Genomic DNA, 21,344 nt, shown 5'->3' on the forward strand with positions numbered 1-21,344 from the left:
TTTCTCTTTAAGCCACTGGGAGATTAAACTGATGTTGGAGTTCTGTCACTCTTACTGATGCCTCTACATGGCGTATGCTTAAATAAGATCATCAGCAACAAGATTGGTGATTTTTTTTATAGGCTACTGAACTTGAGTGCAAGATTTTCCACAAAAACAAAGTTGATATTGTTTAGAACTCTGGTGTTTAAGTTTTTCAGTGAGGAGTAAGTTAGCAAACAGGAAAGAAAATGTCTTTTGATACATATAGTTTTATATGTTCTGTATTCATAGCTGATGCTGGAGCATGATTAGCAAAGAGAGGTACATTTGCTGGTGGAGTATTGATTTACACGGAGAAACACTACTACCGGACTTTGATAGGTATAACAGCAAAATGGCTTTGACAGGATTTAATATTAATATATGAACACATTATTTCCTTGGAGGACAAACGAGTTAAACCATGTGTACATTTAAGTCATTCAGACATTTATCTGAACACCAGGGCTGTGTTGTGTTACATTAAACCATTACGTCATATCACCATTTGGGAGCTTACAAAAACAAATAAATCAGAGTTTACACAGTTTTGTCGTTGTTATGATAAAGTTAATAATTTTAAAAGCTACAAACTACTTTACCTTATCACTTTCCATCCTGCAAAAAGTTATCTTGACCAAACAAAAGTAGTGAGTAGTGTATTCATTAGTTCCTTCAACAAATGCACACATAAAAGCTGCTGTTGGTAGTCACAGAGTAAACATCTGTTCAGAGAGAGGGACTTCGAATGTCAACACTATCCCTCCCAACCAGATTTCCTCTTAGTCCCCCAACACAGATCGGCGTGTGCAGTCATGATAGTGCCGAACTCATAACCAATTGGAGGACATATTAGGGGCCGCCTCTTAACCAATCAGGATAGAGAATTGGAGATTAGCTATGATTGGTCTGTCATAACGGGAACGAGGGGAATAATAACATTGCTTAATACAAAGGCATTGGAAAACGCAGATATTTCGCAATAGCCTCAAGTTACTCCACTAACCGATGAATAAGGATGGGTATTATGACCTTTTTTCCAAACCCAGCAGAAAAAAGGTAACGTTTTTTTACACCATTCCTACCAACAGCAGCTTTAATAAGCGCCACATCTTTACGACAGTAGGTGACGGTGCTCATGGGAAATGCAGCCTTCATCCTGGAAAACCCTACAGATTTTGTCCAAAGGGGATCAACACAGCGCCTTCGAATTGCTAAACTTCAGGAAAAAAAATGAATCAATTAAATATCAGTCCTTCAGTCATTTCAGAGGTAAGCAAAAGCCCAGGGATCCCATGAATCACACAGACTCAAGCCACAGTGTCCTGCATTTTTTACACAGTTTATTATAAATAGTAAATAGTGCTGTATTGTACACAAATTTATTACAACAAAATCCTTTTATGCAATGTAAATGAAAATTATACAAAAAAAAAGGAAACATGTATACTGAACGTTGTGTAAGACTTACTGAAGCACAGAAGAGACATAACACTGAACACACTAAATAAATAAGAAGTGGAACCATTTTTTTGCAAGTTCCTGCTGAAAACTAATTTAATACAGTACATGCAAACATAGAGAAAAATAACTGTAAGTTTGAATAATGTATGCACCGGCAGAGAATTTTTGGCTTACTGACATCACAGCTACCTTTTGCTTTATTTTTTCATATATTGATGATTTCCCCTGATTGGTCAATGCACACAAACAAAAATGAATGAGATTAACAAACAGAGAGCATATTCTTGAGGATATAGTCAGGGGCATTTGATCCTGGTTGTTCATTTACATCACATGAGGTATGAATGTATTGCACTTTCTTTGGGTTGCAGTGGTTTTCACTATGACTCCAATCCTCCTCTGTCCATGCCTTTCTGCTGGTTTTCCTGGTGTAGTCACATATTCACCACAAATGTCTTTGACAGAAGTCGCATTAATGTACAATAAATGCATTAAGACATTGTGATGAGGAGACACTCAAGAGAGGGCTTACAAAGTCCACCTCAACTTGAGTCTCTGCCACTTATTACAAAAATCAAATACAGAACCTTGAATGTATTTACTCCCGCCCCTCTTCTTTTCCTCTTTAAGCGTGGACAATGAATCGTGCTTGGTCCTTGGAGCATGAAGTGACGCACAAGCAAGTAAAGATTGCCAGGTAACAGGAGAGGCTGTTGCCTTTGGTCCCAATTATTTCACTCAACCCCCCTCCTTTGCCATCACTAAATACACCTCCATCTCCACTGGTTCCCTTGCTGGAGGAGAAACCTCAACCCCTTCAAACCAGCCAACCCTCTCTTTTCTCTCGCTGTCCTCAGGGCTGGGGAGGTTTGGCAAAGGTAGCGACTTTGGGGGGGGGGCGGTGAATGTCAGACAGGCTGGGAAGCCTCCTGTTCAGGCCATGTTGGGGGTTTCATATAATGAAAGGCACCTGAGGAGAGCAGGGACAGAAAGAGGTAGGGTTAAAAACAGCCTTTGCATTTCATACAGGTTAAATGAGAGGTGACAGAAAGAGGAGGTGTTTAAGAGCAGATGAGAGCAGGTGAGAATGGAAACTGGGGTCCTAGGTTAAATAATAAACCTCAGGAAACAGGTGAAGAGCTTTGGGAATATTCTCAGATTTTCTTTGAACTTAATGTGGTTGCTAGACGGAGCCTTAGCCTGCATCTCTGGCTGTGCTATGCTGATCAATAACAACTCTAAATCTGACCTCCAGTGGGACACATGGTTCTAATCCCAGCCTGCCAAGGGCCATAATCGCCCCCTGTTAAAGAGCCTCTTACCCCCCTTTAATACACACACACATGAACTCACAGGCACACACACAATTCACCAAACCCCCAAAAGCTACATGCAGGTCACTCCCAGGATGGGCTAAATTAATGACATCAAGATGTTGCCACTGATGGGCAAGTCAACATGTGGAAGTGTACCTCAGATCAGCCCCAACAACACACACCCCCTCCTCCCTCCCTGCTGTCAAACACGCTTAGGGAAGTGGTTCCTTCCTTTCATTTGGGCGGCTATCTCTGTTACACAGGGGTTATTACATGGCTAAGTGAGCTACACTGCGGGTTGGATGGGCGAGCTCATCATACGGGGTCGTGAAAGGACAGCGAGTGAAAGTGTGCGTGTGGGGATAAGACCCGGACATGCCTCTGCATCGGTACACGTGGATAGCATGATGATGGTAATGTAAACTGAGGGAGCCTGGCCACTAGCGCTCTCTAACTTCATGTAATTTCAGCACGACGCAGGGGGATTCGAGAAGCACGCTCATCAGAGGGGAATGTGCAATTAACATTTGTTTGAGAATAGAAACTGAAAAGAGCGGTTTAATTCCGAATCAAATATAAGCAATTAAAATTCCTGTTCAGAAATAAAAGTACCCACGCACGGTGAAATTCCAGCACACATCGTCATTTTTCAAACAGTAAAAACTTAACACACATCTGTACACACTGTACAGCTTTATAGAGATACATCATTCATATTTGATCAATAATATATGTAGATTTATGCTGTTCATTTTACATTTCTGTACAATATGAGAGCTAGTTCTTGCTTCATTCCTTGGTTTTTACTCTATTTCTGTGTTTACTGTTCTGCACCAACAACACCAAGACAAATTCGGTTTTCGAGTTAACCTCCTTTGAAATAAACTGCATTTCTTATTCTAACTCAAAACACATATTAAAAACACAGTAAATAGTTCTTAATTTCAAGTTTACCTTGCTCTGGCTGTACTGTCCGTACTGGTAGGATGGGTGGTGGTCCACGGCGTAGGCTTGGGTGGTGTAGGAAGGTGGGCAGTAAGACTGGGTGCTGGGAAGTGTTGGCATACTGGTCAGGCCTGGTAGGGCCTCTAGACGCTGAGAACCATGGCAACTGGTGGCCATGCCACCGTTAGGCTCTAGACTTCCAGTCAGAGGAGAGAGGGCGAAGTCACTCTGGGACTGATGAGGGACTCCTCCTGGGTTCAATAGGCCCATTACCTGAGGGGAGACACAGAGATAAAGCAGATTTTTAAAATGGAACTGAACAAAATAGAAAACTTGCACAGGAATGTTTAGCCACACCACCAAATGATTTAACCATTTATTTAAAAAAAATGATGCTACATGTGAAAAAAAGGGCACAAGCAGATCTAAAAACACTAAGTCATTTTTTTTGGTTGCAACATTCAGTCTTTTTCCATTCCACTTAGGTGGGCTGTGAAGTCGGCTCTCGCCTTGTTCCTTGTCAGATGAACATTATTACTGTCTTCCTTCACACATGTGGTTTCTCTTTATTCTGCTTGACTGATCGAGGAGCTGATGCTGGCTAAAGAGCTCAATCCTTTAGCTAACCAGTGCTCTGATACACTTATCCTGTCAAATTTATGGATAGGGAGTATATTTTGTTTCATGATTTTTCTTACCCAAACACTAAAAGAATTCTTATATATGTAACAAGTGTTAAAAGAAATTAAAGGCAGGAGTCTGAATAAAAGCTGATTGCAAATTAGAAATAAAATTAAGCAGCATTTTTCTAAGAATTTTCTGTTAAAGAATTCAAACAGGTAAGTATGTGTCTAATGTTACATTAGGCCTCTTTAGAACAATGCAGTCCCGCTTTCCTTCTCTCACTTTCTCTTGAAGCCCTAAAATCACTGTGTCCTTGTGAGGCCAGGGTGAAGAGGCCAAAGGGTACGTGGGAACAAGGAGCAGGGTGTGTTTATGTATGTGTGTGTGAGCTACCTCTTCTACGTGTGTGTACGGGGGGGGGGGTTAACAGTAGGTGTGTGTGGGGTTTGTGTGTAATATAAGCATTTTTTGCTCTGATGTCTGGGGTTGAAGGGGTATTGGTGATACATCGTGAACAGCTGCACGCAGGTTTGCGTGAGAAGCAAAGTCGTGAACATGTCCAAAATTGAAGTTAAAGAGAGGACAAGATATATAGTCCATGCAATGATGAGAATTTTAGAGAAAAAACGAAAACAAGAAAGATAATCCTGGAAAGAAGGAAAAGCAGAAAATAGAAATAACGCTGTGTGATGTGAAAACAAGGGATTTCCCAACTGAGAGTGAGCAGCCTCAGGTGTCTTTAATGTATGTAATTTACTGTCAGTCTGTCAGGAGATCTAACCACACACATCTGTCAAACACATCACTGCGGTCTACCACTAAACCATCTTACTGCTAAGGATGTGATTTATTCTGATATACAAGTCTGTTTAACACAAAAAGTATGAAACATGTTTTAATGTTTAAGATAAGCACATTTTTAAAATGCTAAATCAAAACAACCACAAATACATGCTAGTCTTAAACTTTTTGAACGTTTTTTTTTTTTCATTTTAAAGTGATATAAAAATATGAATCCTTAACTTGATTATTTTTTGGTCATTGGTGGTAATTTAAGGTTTCCTGGGTGCTTGTTGAAGATACATTTTCCTTGTTTTGACCCCCCCTCCCCCCGAGGTTTAGATTCTATACCCTCTATGTGTGCAGTAGAACAGGCAGCAGTTCCCTGATGGTGTCTGTTTTGAGCTTGTTCCGGGGATTAGGTCTCAGGGGGGTGCAAATCCTGGCCGCTCGCTTCCTTGGTGAGAAAGGGTTCCTTTGGTATGCACCCGATCAGCAGTGAGACGCCACAGATCCCGCACCACAGGGAAACCACCGGCCCCGACTGAAGCTCCAAATACAGAACTAACTGCCCAGACAAGAATATCACCTATCTAAAGTAAACTTTATCCATATCCAAACTCCATGGTGCTCTAATGTGACCATATCTGGAGCTAACTGAACCTCTGAATCTCCTGCTGGATACAGAGTAGTAGATAGAGTAGCTTTTACAGACTGATCTGGAGTTCAGATAGGCAGATAATTCCAGGGGGGGATTTAACACAAAATAGACCCAGCTATGTAGCTACTGGAGGAAATTGAAGCTGTAAAGTTTTCTAAGTGCAGAGAGGTCTTCATGTATTAACCATCAATGTCATAGAATTTAATCAATTCCCATTTCCTCCCTCTGAGTGAAGTTAAAATGAGAAAATTAATTCTGTCCTCATCTGAAATAGAGAAAACTGTATCTCAATAACATTTAAACTGCCGCAATGAATACATGAATTAAAAAAAAATTAGTCAACAAAGTGAGTCATTTGCATATATTACACACTTTGTTACCAAGGAGTAGATTACTTCATTCCAATCAATTAACACACTGGAACATTCTCTGATTGCAATTCCAGACTGAGAAAACATTCCAGGCACGCTGCCTCTGAACGTCCCCACGCAAGATGAGAAGTGCGCTCAGTACGGAGCAGCCCGATGAGGTTAATGCTGAAACCATGCACGAGGCCGCGGCACCTTTGGCCTCTTTATTCGAGGTAGAGTCAGTGTGTGACCCTGTGGGTGTGTGAACGTACACCACGGCCATGTGCTCAATTACAGGAGGAGAGGTCTGCATACCTGTTATGCTACAGCAAAGTCATTAAGATAACTAATTCAGAGTTTGAGCTCTGTTAGCTAACAAAACAGTGAAGGACATATGCTGACAGTCCGCCTCATGCTTTCTTCATTCCCTCTCTTTAACTGTAATTGTTTTATGTAAATAAACATTACGTTTATTAATTAATAAGTTAAATCCGACAGTTTTTGAGGAGTAAACAACAAATCCCTGTCTGTATTTACAGCTTATATTTCAAAGAAGTTAATTATACCTCCAGCAACAATAATACTACGTTTCACTGACTGACCGTGCACCCTGGCAACCACAACAAAGATCTCCTTTTTTCAATATATCTGCATCCTCAGGCATCCACATAGTTACAAACCTGCCCAAGGCATCTTTTTTATCCATGCCATGCAGGAGTCTGAGACTTTTCTCTCATGGGAATCAGTACCCAGCATGCATTGCACGTGGGCCTGCCACCCTTTGTGGCGGTTAAAAGCTCGTTTTCCGCCTGTTAGTCCATCTTCTCGACCGGTGGGGAGCCACTGATGGACACTGATGACTGTGTAATCGACCATAATTGTCTTTTCAGTTTTGATTTGTGTCATCATGCGACGTCCATACATCCGTCCTCATGTCTGGTCCCTTTCCCCCTCCCTGAGGACTGATGTCTGCCACATTTTAAATTCATCAAACAACCCATCAGAATAAACAAAGATGAAAAGCTACCGTATTTCTTAGCCTAACAAGGTTTTCATCAATGTCACTGCAATGACACCTCCTGGGTTGTGCACAGAGACATGTATTTGTTTGTGTGTATCCTCATTACTCCGTATGGTGCAATTCTGCTGGTATAATTACATGTTTGGGAATAACTTGTGCGTTGTTTGAGACAGATGTCGCATAGTTAGTTTGGTAGTTTTAATAGATCATTTTATGATTTCCAGTTATGGTAGATGGCTGTTCACCAATGAGTCTGGTGCCACACAAGGTTTCTGCCTTTTTTTCCCATGCCCTTGTTGCTATGTGCTTGCTTACTTGGGAATTAATGTTGGGTCTCTATAAATGTCATAACAGAGTATGGTCTTTATGTTAAGTGTTTGGAGGTCATTTTTATTTTTATTCTTAGCAATGTAAATTAACATGGATTGATAAGTTGGAAAATGGAGTAGTATCAAACCTGTGGTGAGAGGCTGTTGCTGATGGCAGGGTTGACTGTGTTGCCATGTCCTGTCGGTGCAAAGCTGTCCGAGTATCCTGAGAAGCCGTGACGTCCAGAGGAGAGGCAGTAAGCCGAGCCGCCATCCTGGGAACCAGCTGATGAACTGAGCCCACTTTGGTGCACGGAGGTGGGTGGCAGAGGCTGCGGTCGGTGGACTGTACTTGGCTGCTCAGATGCTGCTGAGGATAAAACATACAACTTAAATCCCATTTTCTCATTCAATTTGACAAGTTACACAAGTTAGTGTTGTATTGATGTTTGAACAGGGGCAGATCCAGGTGGTGGCCATCGACTGCCTATAAGCTGATTGGCCACCCCAAAAGCCTGAACAATGATTGACTGTTTGCCTTGTCAGTGGGAGGATTTATGTTTAAATCAGCTATTTAGGTTTTGTTTCCATTTCTACAAATAGCTTTCTTAGCATTTTAATGTAGCACCTGCCATTTTCTTAGTGTTGAATTGTGACCTTAGACATAAATCTTCATAAATAAGAAGATTATATGTTGCCATTTTGTTGTGTTACTTTTATCAGTTAAAAAATATCCACAGGAATATATTATGTATCATACTTTAATGTTAGTTAAAGTAGATATGATGAATCAGAAGGCCAAATAAATGTTATACATTCATGTGTATGTGTGTACATTTCATGCCAGCCCTATGAAAGTCAGTGACATAGATTGGCCACCTCAGTCAGATGATGCTGGCTCTGCTCCTGCTAAACACAAGTTTGTATAATCCTACCTTGAGCGATAGAAGTGGGAGTGTATGGGCTGTCAGAGAGCTGATACGGCTGCAGGCCTGACATGGCTGAGGGAGGGAAACCACCAGGGATGAGGTGGTTAAATGCCATCAGTTGACTTGCCCCTGCTTGCTTCCTCCACCTGGCTCTTCTGTTGCTGAACCATACCTGAATAATGGACAGAAAAAGGAGTGTTTGTTGCAAAATCTGTGTGGAAAACCAACCGAATAAGTTGGCTTATATGGTCATTTGTGTGCATGTGCAAGGCCTCTCCCAGCCGTTACAGGCAGCTGAACTGATAAAGATCTTAACATCTGGAGTGAAACCATACACATTACATCTTTGTGTGCTACTGCAAGTCACTGGGTTTAGAGGGTTACGCCAGAGGGCTGGTACAGCTGTTAAAGCCCAAATTAGAACACCATCTAAGTCTGGCATATTTTTAGGACCCTTGTTGTAGCTTTTTTTAGCAGAGTCTGACAAAAGGACAAATATAGGAACGGGTCTTCACACACAGAGGGTCCAGTGTGTTTGTGTTTGTATATGTGAAGAAGGGGGCCAGACATCACATTAAGTCTAATGGCTCTAAGGAATGTGTGGCAACATCCCTGGGCAATTTAATATCCACATGACATGTATCCATGACAGGCCGACACATTGCTCTGCTGTGTTTTATTTTGAGGAGTGTGTCTGTGCATTATGTTTCTAACCTGAACCCGGGCCTCCGTCAGCTTGGCCCGCTGAGCCAGCTCCTCCCGTGTGTAGATGTCAGGGTAGTGTGTGCGTTCAAAGGCTCTCTCCAGCTCCTCCAGCTGCTCTGCCGTGAAGGTGGTGCGACTGCGACGCTGCTTCCTCTTCAGAGGCAGGCCTGGCTCGGAGTCCACATCGGAGCCCTCATCCGAGTGACTTGCTGTAATTACAAAAAAAAATAAAAAATGTCATACTCCACAACTCACGGGCTGATACAGAATGAAACTGAAAAGACTTGGATACAATAGATAGAAGTGAGACAATGGATTCTGCTGAGTGCGACACATGGTGCGGAGCAACTTTAAATTGTGTCCCTTAAACTCCTCAGTGGTTCCTGGGGGGATCAAACCCCAGAAGCTGCTTGAACATGGATTAAAGAGGACTAGATCCCTTCAGGGCATCTATTCCCTGGGACACTGTGTCTCTCCCAGTCTTAGCCATGCTGTGCGCTATGCTGATAGGGTCCCTTGGTGCCTTTTTGCAGGTGCTTCTTAATCTGTTTGTTCAGTTGAGGGCAGAAGAGAGCGACTGAGTGACTGGGAGCCAGCTATTGGGATCTAATTCAGCAGAAGAAGGGAATCAATGCAGGCTGGAGACCAGAGACAGAAGACTATTGCTACATTTTGGGGGGAGGTTACCCGTCTATTAAATAATGATTAGGCACCACAAGAAAGCGTGACAGCCTGCCATTGTCCGCCATTACACGTCTCCAATCCCCCCATCTTTTTCTAAGTGATACGCACACTCACAAACATGCATCTGCTGCTTCTCGGCAATGCGCTTTCACTCAATGAAGCAGCCCATGACAATGTGTTCAACACAGATGGACACAAGGCAAAAAGAGTTGGAATCCACTCCCAAATCCAACCCCAGATAGACCTCTTAAAGCGCATGAGGAAGGTTCACTGCACCTTTACGACACTCAGACGATATGTACTCCCAACATCTGAACTGAGAGGAAAGAAATAAGCAACAGAGACAGGTGGAAGTCGCAGAAAGACTGTTTTTTTTCCCCCCAGGCTGCTCACTCTGCCCTCCAGATTTAAAGCTTTAATTAAAAAAAGTGCCAAGTCAGACATAGAGGGGGGTAAGCAGGGATCTCCCTTTGCCTCTGGAGCCTCTGGAGCCAAGCAGGAAATGTTTGTGCCGGTTGCCAGTGTGTGTCTGACCAGGCATTACACGGATTTGCTCCCTGGGAATGCCTATGTGCTCAGGGACCACAGTCACAGAAGACTCTGATGCAGAGAAGAGCTCTTTATTACATTTGAACCAAGGGCGCCACGCTGGCATAGAGGCTCACAGAGGATTGGATGGAGTCTTAAATACTCTTGGAACACAGTTGAGTTTGGGAAGCTGCCTGTCTAGTTAAGGATGAGGCCTTTGAGAAAATGTTATAATGCAACGGGCTGTTGGAGGAAAAAAAAACTATCAAAAAAAACCCCCATACAATCCTTAATATTTCACAGATAAGATAATACAGCTTCTATTAATGAGAAGATAAATAACACTTGTGAAGAAGACTAAAAGTAAGAAGCATTATCAATACTATTTTAGTGACAGAGGGGGAGAAAAAAAAAGAAAGAAAGACAATAGAGAACCAATGACGAGGCAGAAACGAAAAAGATTCTTGAGGGAGGGAGAGGAGCTCATAAAACTCTCCGAGGAGAAAGCTCCCCATTGGCACTGTAACTCATGTTAACTGCAGGGTGGGGGTGGATCCCTCTCCTCTTTCTGCCCTCTTTATTTCTGTCTGTCCCTCTCTGTTTTTTTCTCCCTCCCGTTTTTATTATTAGTTACAACAGAGAAAACACTCCGTCACAGACTCTCCTTTAATGGCACATGACAGTGTTGCTTTTGTCATCCTCTGGCTCGCGCTTTCTCTTTTGCGCTCTTCCTCTCTCACTCCTCTCAGTCTTCTTCTTTCTTTTTTTTTTTTTGGAAGTGATGTGGCTGGGCCTTTGTATCAGAGCAGGGAAAAGCCTGTGGCAGGGCTCTATTGGGCCGATTACCACGCTCCATCTGTAGGAGCCATCAGGGACGCCCGGGCCCGCATTCAGGGGCCTGTCACCTGCCCAGCAGGGGAGTAGGCGGGGGCTGGAGGAGGGGAGGCTGTAGGGCCAGGGGCTGAGTGGGGGAATGAAGGGTGGGAGGAAAGGGATGGGGAGGGGGCACAAAAGGGGTCCAGGGAAGGACCATTGGGGGCTTCGGAGGCACACAGCAGGGGAGCAGCCCTTCATCCCCTCCCTCCATGGCCTGAGGGGCACCAAGTAAGGGGGGGTGATGGAGGAGGGGGTGAAGAGGTTGACATGGAGAGGAGATGGGAGGCTGAAGGCACCTGAAGAGGAAGATGCTGGGGACGGGGTGTGGGGGGTGCTGGTCATTCTTAAAAAAAAAGGACCTGTCCCTTCCAAACTCTTCCATTCACCCATTGCTGCATCCACAACTTTGACGTTTCTTAAAAAGGCTCAACGCTACCGCTTTGGATTGATTTTGAGGCCCGCTGATGCAGAAGCGGCCTCAGCGAGCGTTGTTCCCACACATTCCCAGCAACAAACAGCAGAAGAGGAGACGAAAACCCACAAAGGAAGGCCTCGACCTCCTAACTTAAACACCCAAATCAAATTTTACGCTGCAGCTAAAGCGCCAGGGAGCTGAAAATGCTCCATAGCCGCTTGCTGTTTGGCTGCAGCTCTAACAAGAGTCTTAATATAAAGATAGATTATTATCCCTCGAGCGGAAATTGGGGCTGCTGCAGAATCATCTATAAAACAGAGGTTACAAAATAAAGGGAGGTGTAGGTTAATAAACTCATCATGAGATAGTTTAGACAGTGGAGATGATTTATTTTAAGTAGTTTGGAGGGGAATATTTAGCACTGTGCAGGGGAGTAGGATATTCAACAAGTGAATTCAACAGGTTTCTTTTGATTGCTTAATAAAAACAACTGGTGTATTTGTGCACGCGCACACACACACACACACACACACACACACACACACACACACACACACATACTCAAGCTTCAGTAAGTAAAGAACAGCGCTGCAGAAAAGATAAACTGAACCATTTATCGATCGAAAGAGGAGACTGACAGGCAGGGAAGATAAACTCCAGCAGGTCACAGATGTGAACCTGAGGAACGTCCAGTTGCATTAGCTTCACCTGCAGCCCTAGCGCCTCTTGCAGGCCAAAAGTACCCGGAGAGGACTCAAACTGCGAGAGTAAAGACTGCTCTTGTTTACCGCACAGTCTACATCAGCCAGGGCTCGCCTTTGCCAAGCATTCATCCCCCTCCCATCCGTACAAGAGATGTTAATATGAAGAGACATGCACAGGCACACACACGTCCGTGTATGAGTACACATAAAAATCCATTCATGCATTCACACTGTTTGAAAAAGAAAATAAAAAATGAATGAGAAAGAAAGAAAGTTCATGAGATGATCGAAATAGATGTTAAAAGAAGAAAATAATCTACAACAGAAAGAAGGATGGAGGGAAAATGACAGAAAAGGATGAAGCAGAGGAGAGAGAGTTGAGAAAGAGAAAGAGAAGCGCAGCATATGGGGCTGTTTATAGCCTGGTCTCGCAAGGGGTTGGCTAGCCCTTCCTCCAGTGGCAGTTAATAGAGAAAGTAATTGAGCTGGTGACATGTGTTCGCAACAGAAAACAAAGGGCAGAAGAGACAAATGAACTAGTTATTTGCCCAGGGAAGTAGATCTGGGCCCTTTCAGGCCACAGTGCATAGTGTGAGCCGGGGCCACTGAATAAAATAGTGGCATGACACATAGAGCCAGAGCGAGCAGATGCACCGGGGGAAAAGAATAGTTAACTGACAGCTTATGGGCTCAGCTGGGGTTAACAGTTAAGGGAAAAATGGGAGTGAGTGGGCTGCTCACTTGACTTGCTAAAGAGCCCCCAGGAACCAGCAGCTGCCTGGGAAAACAGGGGGGCAGAAAGAGAGAGAGAGAGAGAAAGAGAAGGAGACGATGACAGGATGGATGGAAAAAAAATTGAGCACAGGAGGTTGGCACTTAACGGACAAAGAAATAGCCGGCGATATGACTTTGAAAGATGTATCTCTGTCTAATATTGGTGGAGTGACAAAAAGGCACAAATGGCCCTTCATGGCTATTATGTGTGCCCAGTGTGCGGTGGTTATTATTTAGTTCCACCGTGGTGCGGTTAGGTGACAGTTTCACGGTGGCATTTCCACCCTCGGGGCAAGGACAAAGCAACGGCACAGAGCCCACGCAGGGACGAAGCAACAGGCCGGTCTGCTGCACGTTCCAGTCAGATGGAGAGCAACAAGCAGAGATCCACCTCAGGAGAAAAAATGTTAAGGCCAGACTACTAACCAATCAGAATAACAAGCACACTCTCCAAATCACAGCAAAAGCACCACACCTTGAAGTGAAGCTTACTCGAAATCAGAATCAACTCCCTGATGAGACATTACTGAGTCAGTCATTTGTCATCTTCACCCAAACATTATTGTAACCTCCTTTTCCTGGGGCCTGATAGTTTTAACAGTCAAGTGACCCCAGGTTAGCCCCTGACCTTTTCACAACTACTGCACAGCACTGCGGTGAAAACAACGGGCACACAACTGACCCTGCAACAAAACTTCACAGGCTCTAAAACAGAGAGAGAAACCATCATCACATTCCACAAAGGCTGTTTTCAGCCCCACAAACAACCATTAAAGGGGTATTCCTTCAGCCTCTCTGCTACAGTTTTAGTGTTGCTTTTTAGGAATGTAAACAACAAATGATGTAACTTGGAGTGCCTCTTTTTTAAAAATCTTACATTTTACTTTTTTCCCCCCTTCCATTAATGTGCATTTTTATTTCAAGGAGAGGAAAAAAGACATTAATCAAAACAGCTGCAGAGTAGTGCTGGCGTGTCCATAATGTGCAATGTGCCGGACGAAACAGCTCCACAAAAAGTGAGGCTAAACAAAGTTAAGTGATTGACAACGCTGTCTGGCTTTACTCAATTAACTATCCCATTGTGCTCCTCTTTGCAGAGCCCCCTCGCCCCCGACCCTTTTCTCTCCTCTCTCCTTTATCCTCCCCATCACAGAGTTTTGCTTGGCTAATACTTCCAAGGAAATAGAGAGTTCTTTTTCTGCCGGGGCTCCTCTCCTTGACCTTCTATTGCTCACTGCTTCTCTTTCACTCACTTCACAGTGTCTTTGGGGTTAGCAGGGAGAATGCGGAGAGTACATCAGCGGCAAGGGGCCGGCTCGGGGCAGGACCCCAGCCTATTACTTCAAAGTTGGCCTGCATTCATTAATTGTCCTTTGAATTAATATTGGGGGATCACAATGCGGGTGCCAACAGAGAAAGAGGCTTTAATGAAGCATAGAGCTGGTATTCAGTTGCAGATCAGCCAGTGTGGATTTTTTCTTTCTTTTTCTGAGGATGAGGGGGACTTTGGAAACAAGTCGACATCCAGAGTAAAAGTGTTGAGTATTTATATTTGAGAAAAGTCAATCTATCTAGTCTACCTATGCTGCTCAAAGACAGAAATAGTTTGAACTTTAGTCTACTTTTTCTCAGTAGTCCACCGTGCTACACTAGCATTATAAACACCATTAACAGAGGGTAACATGGAGTGAGGCCCACTTATAAAATTGTCCATTATCCAGCCCTGAGAGCAAAATGGAAATGTGGCTATAGTCGACATTCCTTGGGGTTGCACATTGAGACCTTCTGTCTCTTGTATCGGTCTCCTCTAAACCGCCAAGTCCTAACTCATTCCCTGTGGAAAGGCAACAAAAGGCACAAAAATCAACATCTACCTCTCCGTTTACAGTTGTGGGTCATGGACATGCCGCTCTGTCTCTATTGCTCACCACGTGAGAGGGCAATAAGTGCTTTCATTCTTAGATTTCTCTAGAGGATATTGGTTTTGAACTTAAAAATTGGATTAGATAGCTGTTGGTGGTAGTTCACTGCAGCTGTCAGCTCCTCTTAAACTATATTTGTGCATCAAAGTTTGTTCCCTTTTTTTTTTGTTGAGTGCTTTAAAGTTTTAAAATCCTAAACATAAATATGATACACCCTCCTCGCTCCTTATATTTCAATCATGCCAAAGTCCCAGGGAGCCACTAACCCACTTTATTTACACAAACAAAGTCCCACTCAGCTCCTGCGACAAAAGCAGCTAAATCTTTCATGTTTTGTCAGCACTTGATTCCTCCTGTCCCTCTGGCTATTTGCCTGCCCGTGAACAATGGAGGCAGGAGAATGGCAGCAGATTGTTGGAATGCACCTCAATGAAACCAATTATTACATGTTGACTGCGTTCACCATGGCACATTTGAAAGAACTGGCCTCATTCAATTTGGCACCGCAGGACTCCCTTTAAAGAAAAGTTATCCCTTTGACTGTTTGTATTTCTGAGCTTTTCTTTTTCTCCTCCATCTTTTCTCCCTCTTCACCCCCATGGCCATAAATGAATCTTGCAAGAGTGGCTGCTCTTCTTTCATGACTTTGGTTACTTTAATTAGTTAAATGAGGCTCAAGTGCTAACATTAATAAGGAGGTAGAAAGAAGGATGCTATCCATTAATTCAGAGCCACTCTTTGACTCAAACATATATTGGCACCATTTTTACAATTAAAATCAAGTTCCAGAGATGAATTATAACTGATCTTCTCCTGCCGTATGTGCTAGTGTGATAAACCACATGAAAAAACGCATTCAAACACATCTCAGGCTGCAGCTTGTACATGCATGTTGTGTAAATTCTGCACCCTTGAATGAATTGTATCGCCATCACTCAGCAGTTAAAGGGGATGTAAACACTCAGCATCAGATTTATCCCAGAAAACATCCCTTTCCCACAATCCTCCAGCCACTTGTTAATGCCATGCAGACCTGGAGCTGCCCAGTGTACTTTATCCCAGAAACCTTAGCAGTCCCTTTTCCCAGACAAATAAATCTAAATGAGTCAGCTTTGATCTCAGCACTTAAGGAAAGCCAACAATAGTGGTAGAGGAGAAAGGGGCAGAGAGCAACAGGCCTCTCTCCAGTACAACAATAGCCTCTGCAAACACCTACTTAATCAATATTTGGCCAGAAGACACTCTCTCAGTCCCTGAAGCAGCCTTTTCACATTCTAATGAAGAGCTATAAAAGAGAAAAACAACAACTACTTCCACAAAGAGACACAAGAATGAAATAGTGGCGTCTTGTATATCAATGGGGGAAAGTTCCCTCAGAGTTGTTTGCATTTAGGATGTCACCTATTTGATGTTTAAAGAAATGCTATTTGTTTTAAGAAATATCATACCAGCCAAGAAGCAAAAATCAAACATATGCCAGAAATTATATTTTAATTTTCAAAGCGAGAAGTATATAAAAGCCTGCTCAAATTTTTGTTTTTTAAACAAAACAAAACAGAATTTTAAAGAGGATGCTTAAAATGACATTCTGATTCATTCAAGAAGTGAGGATTGACCCTTATTTATTAATCAACAAAACTTATTCCAAATTAAAGTATCCCCCCTGCACTTCGATTACATTTCTATAATCATTATTTGGCAGGGAAAAGTTTTAGTTCTGTGTCTGGCCTGGTAGGAGTAGAGGGAAGTACCCGCAGATATCGCATGAATGTGTGCGCCCTGGGCGGAGAGGAAAGGGGCGGACTTTTGTCTGAGATGAAAGTGGAGAGAAAGAAAAGGTTTGGATTTAATCTAGTGGAGAGAAGAAGGGAGAGAGAAGGGTTTCCCTGCGTTCACTGGCTGGAGGCGTCACGCTCACATGCGCAAAGACTGCACAAAAGCTCCGTGCGTAAAAGTAACGGCACCGTTCTATTCGATTACGCAAGGCCTAATGTGATTTTTTTACAAATTTGGGGTAAAAAAAAAATTAGGCCTATTCTCAGCTTTTAAACGAGTTAACTGCGCGATTATTCAAAGTGTGTTTAAATAGTTATTTTTTCGTTGTAAAACAAACCAGAACTAAAACAATAGATACAAGGGATAACTTCTCGCGTATGACAAATCCGAAGCACTTCCTCTGTTTTTAGAGGTAAATAATTAACTACAGACTGCATTAGGTCCCCAACAGCAACCCTTCACTTTACGACAACACTCCTCACAACCCAACAGGTCGTACATCAACAGGTGTTTGCATAAACTCTGCGTTGCTTCTCGTTTTTTTCTGAACAAACTGAAAGCTTCAGGGAGAAATATTAAACGAATTGGCACTTTTTGAGCTGTCTATAAACCAGGTCGCTCTGGGCCCATTGGTGTCCCTGAATAATTCATCGCTCATTGCGGGTTCATAATGTCTTCTCGCGGCCTTTTGTCAGCGCACTTTTTTTTCTCCCTTTCTTTGCTCGGGTTTGAAAGGCGCTGGCGTCTTTTTGTACACCACTGAGCCGCTCTAACCGGAGTTTGGCTTTTGTGCTCGTCAAACTGAGGTGTGATTTTCAATGGACTCTCCCTGCTTTGTCCGCTGAAGTTCATCCTCAAGTGTCCGATTGTGCGTAAAACAAAGTTTCTCAGGCTTGGAAGGTAGACAAATGTTTGCTTATCCACTTTATAAAAAAAATCTATGCACATTTGTTAAATGTCAAAAGCCTCTACGCATGCGTCTGACACAAGAGACTTTCACTTCTCTAACTTCTCTGCATGAAAAGCTCATTTTAAAATGATGATTTCTCTTTGATACATTTAAAATACAAATTAAATCATAGCATCATCATCATCATCATTATTATTATTATTATTATTATTATTATTATTATTATTATTATTATTTAAACAATTCTAATTCTTATTCGTATTCTTATTATTGTTATTATCGCCATTATAAGAACAAGATCAACGATTTTCTCGTCCATTGATTTTGACATCATTTTGGGAGGTTTGTAAATCACACAAGAGAAGATTTTCATTTCGGGCAAAAACTTACATCTGTCTCCCAGAATGCCATCGATGCTGTGTTTTGTTCGTGGCTCGCTTTCCTCCATCTCCCTCTTCACCACATCCTCATCATCCTCATCATCATCACCGCCAACTCCGCCGAATTTGGAGCGCATGATGCGACTGATGGCGCTCACTTTGAAAAAAATACAAACAAAATTAATTTATGATATATTGTAATAAATACATATTACCCCAAAACACACAAGATTTCTTGATTGCGTATTTAAAGAAACATAGAATATATTTGTGTCATCACCTAGATTATTTAGGCCTACTCAAATTAAAAGGATGTATCTTTATCAAATTTTAAAATACAGGCCAGTTTAGAATCAAAACTGCGTTTTCCCATATCCATGAGGGTGTATCTGGGGACCACATCAAAGGCCCAGAAAGTTCCACCCACCTGAGGGAACGTTGTTCCTGTCGCAGATTCCATCTTTCAGTAATTTGTCCCTGATCTCCCAGCTGAACATGCCCGGGTTCTCTCTCTTGTACTCTTCGATTTTTTTGTCCACCTCTGGAGTAGAAGTTTGCTTTGATGCGAGGAAAAAAACAAGAGTTACCTTTAACATCCGAGGCCATTAGCAGACTGGCAAGACAGCGAAGTTTTATTAATGATGTATTTTTTTTCCAAATAAGTATTGTGAACTCCAAAAGAAAACTGTAAAGTCAAACTTCAAGTTGTAAGTTATTCCCTATTACTTTCCCAAATGTCTACCCGCGCTTTATTGCTTTTGTTAATTACAACAATCTCATTAAATATGTAGATATATTTCTAGCATCTCACATCATTCCATATTTTCCGTGGGATAAAAACTTATCGTCGTAGGAACAATTCACATAAGCAGTTCAGTGTTTTCAACTGAATTTCATAAACATGTTCTTCACTTTCTTCGCATTTTAGTTCATGTAAAATTTAAAGAAAATCAATGTCCGTGTGTCTCCCTCACCTTGGGCTTGCTGCCTCCGATGGCACCCGGCCTGATGGAGCCTGTCTCCTGGTACCGGCACAGGATTTTGGACACGCAGCCGTGGGACACGCGCAGCTGGCGAGAGATGACGCACGGACGGACACCGTGATGGGCCATCTCCACGATTTTGTGTCTGATGTGGTTGGGGAGAGGTCTGCCGTTTATGAAGACTCCACCGAGCTGGTTAACTCGACCCTGTCCAAGCGGAGTAGAAACTGGACAGCAGGGCATGGGACATATTACTTAGTGTAAAATTACAGAACATCAAAAACAAACTGCAGGCTTTGTCTTGTATTTTATTAGACTTCTTTATCCATATTTTTTAAAAACCTGTCAGAAGAGTTAAAAGTTAAAAACAACTTTCCCAGCATCGGCAAGAACTCCAAAAGTTGAATTAAGTATTCAAGATGGTTTTGCCTAGAACTATGAAGTATGCAGAATTTTAAAAATGTGGATATGAGTCCAGCAAAAATTAAAACAACATTTCGATAACGACACTATAAGCCAGATAACTGTCAACGATGTCGTATCCAATCATCGCAATATGTTATTTGCAACAACAACAACAACAAAAAAACATATAAACAACTCTCCTTGCAAGTATGAAGATTCAGTAAAAGGATATTGTCAGAGTAGGCCTGCATCATATTCAAAGCAAAATGTATTACAAAACAAAATAAAAATGTTGCATCTGAACACGCAAAGTGAATGCAGGATGTTTCTGTCCTGTTGATTTCTTAAAACTACTTTTAAAATAATAACTAATTGGTCGATGATAAAAAATAACGATGATAATAATAATTAGTCTGTATGCGATTTAAGATTTTTCCACATCAAGTCTCAGACTTAATGTAAAAGTTGGATTTCCTTCGATTTTCTCCCAGCAACTGGTGTGTGTCCTACCTTCCAGAGAGTATCCTCCTCGGGGATAGTTCTGGTGAGGAGTCGGTCTCATCATTCTCGGTAAACCTCCTGCCAGCGCTGTCATGATCCCTGACCCTCTGTCAGGTAACAGTTTGGGACACAGCTGCCCCTTTCCTCGTCGCTCGTAATCCCACCAAATAACTTTTGTTTGTTGGGGAAATTTCGCAACACAGCCTGTGTCTCCTCTGAGTAACAGGTTGGCTCCTTGGAGTAGTTGTTGTTGTAAATGTGTATCCAGAAGTCAGTGTGAGCTGGGGTGAGGGTTTAAATCAAAGTGCAGGTCGCTATAGCATTCCTGTGAGGACTGAGAGGATGTTTTGGGAGGATTGATGGAAGTCAAACATTTTATCTGTGCTCGCTGTCCCCCTCCGAGTCCGCGCTGAGCCCTCTGATTGGTCAGAGACCCGGACGTTCAGGGGCTAGAGTAGCTCTGTGATTGGGCAGCAGGAGCTCGTTTATGTTTGCGTTGACCTCACGAGGTCAGCTCGTTGTGACAGAAGCGATGGAAGTTTTCCCCGAGTGTTGAAACTTTTTATTGATGGAAAAACATACCTGTAGGCCTACACGTAAAATTAATCTTACTGAGTCTTACGGACTGGGGGTGTAACAAATGTTAAACAGAGCTTATAGCAATGCGTAAAACTGATAAGGCAGCACAAAGTAAAACAACAAAGTATGGTAGAACATAGACTGACTTATTTATTTGAAGCCATTTAATGATGTGTAAACAAGTAGTCGAAAAGCCTACAAAAGTTTTTACAGCTTACACAATTTTTATATGTATGAGGCAACCCACAGGCTTGCTCTTTTAACACCCAGCTTTCTGATCAAGAGTAGACCTACATTGTTATTTTCAACAAATTACCACATGTCAGCAAAAAGCATGAGTATACCGTTTTAGTACCGTCATTTAAATAGCTTGACAAATGTCGGTTGTGAAAATAACTTGACTCAGGTTTGACATCATGATCAGCCGTCAGGATTTCGCATATGCGGAGATACATACAGTTTGTCTGTGTCATATTACAACCAAAGCACAAAGCACTCATTAGAACTATGTGGTACCTGCAGGTGATCACAGTGCGCACATAGTTTTGCAGAGAAAGGCTGCTGAACGTGTGACAATGTTCTATATAAAGCTTTATTATAGCTCCATAAATGTTTTTCAGTATTATAGTGAAACAGGATGCAAAGTTCAAATACAGATGGGACTATCAGAAATAGAACTTTATTATTATTACTATTATTATTACTATTACTATTACTATTATTATTATTATTATCTTAAAAACAGTACTCAATAAACATCTATGCTTGAATATGGGCCTACCA

The 21,344-nt window shown here is 42.3% G+C and overlaps 1 protein-coding gene across 2 annotated transcripts; it reads right to left on the reverse strand.

Moving 5' to 3' along the window:
• Window positions 1-1,389: 1,389 nt before the first annotated feature.
• On the reverse strand, window positions 1,390-20,385 carry LOC117826221 (paired box protein Pax-3-like). Of its 2 annotated transcripts, none has more exons than XM_034702132.1 (9): window positions 19,992-20,385; window positions 19,068-19,303; window positions 18,521-18,650; window positions 18,104-18,250; window positions 9,134-9,333; window positions 8,426-8,591; window positions 7,640-7,857; window positions 3,756-4,019; window positions 1,390-2,455 (listed from the first exon to the last, which is right to left on the reverse strand). In XM_034702132.1, the coding sequence occupies exons 1-9, from the start codon at window positions 20,074-20,076 to the stop codon at window positions 2,438-2,440; spliced, it is 1,464 nt and encodes a 487-aa protein (XP_034558023.1). In that variant the 5' UTR covers window positions 20,077-20,385; the 3' UTR covers window positions 1,390-2,437. The 2 variants fall into 2 exon arrangements, with proteins under 2 accessions (XP_034558023.1, XP_034558022.1); XM_034702131.1 differs by having other exon boundaries at window positions 7,640-7,860.
• Window positions 20,386-21,344: the final 959 nt, after the last annotated feature.

The sequence above is a fragment of the Notolabrus celidotus genome, chromosome 15 (assembly GCF_009762535.1).
Source record: "Notolabrus celidotus isolate fNotCel1 chromosome 15, fNotCel1.pri, whole genome shotgun sequence".
Lineage (NCBI taxonomy): Eukaryota > Metazoa > Chordata > Actinopteri > Labriformes > Labridae > Notolabrus > Notolabrus celidotus.

Bases quoted from the DNA above. Each gene is read 5' to 3' on its own strand.
- LOC117826221 (XM_034702131.1), bottom strand. From the start codon at position 20,076: ATGACAGCGCTGGCAGGAGGTTTACCGAGAATGATGAGACCGACTCCT. The intron at 8,592-9,133 runs GTTAGAAACATA...TCCATTATTCAG, and splicing joins TGACGGAGGCCCGGGTTCAG to GTATGGTTCAGCAACAGAAG. The intron at 7,861-8,425 runs GTAGGATTATAC...TTTTATCCTCAG, and splicing joins TCCCACTTCTATCGCTCAAG to CAGCATCTGAGCAGCCAAGT.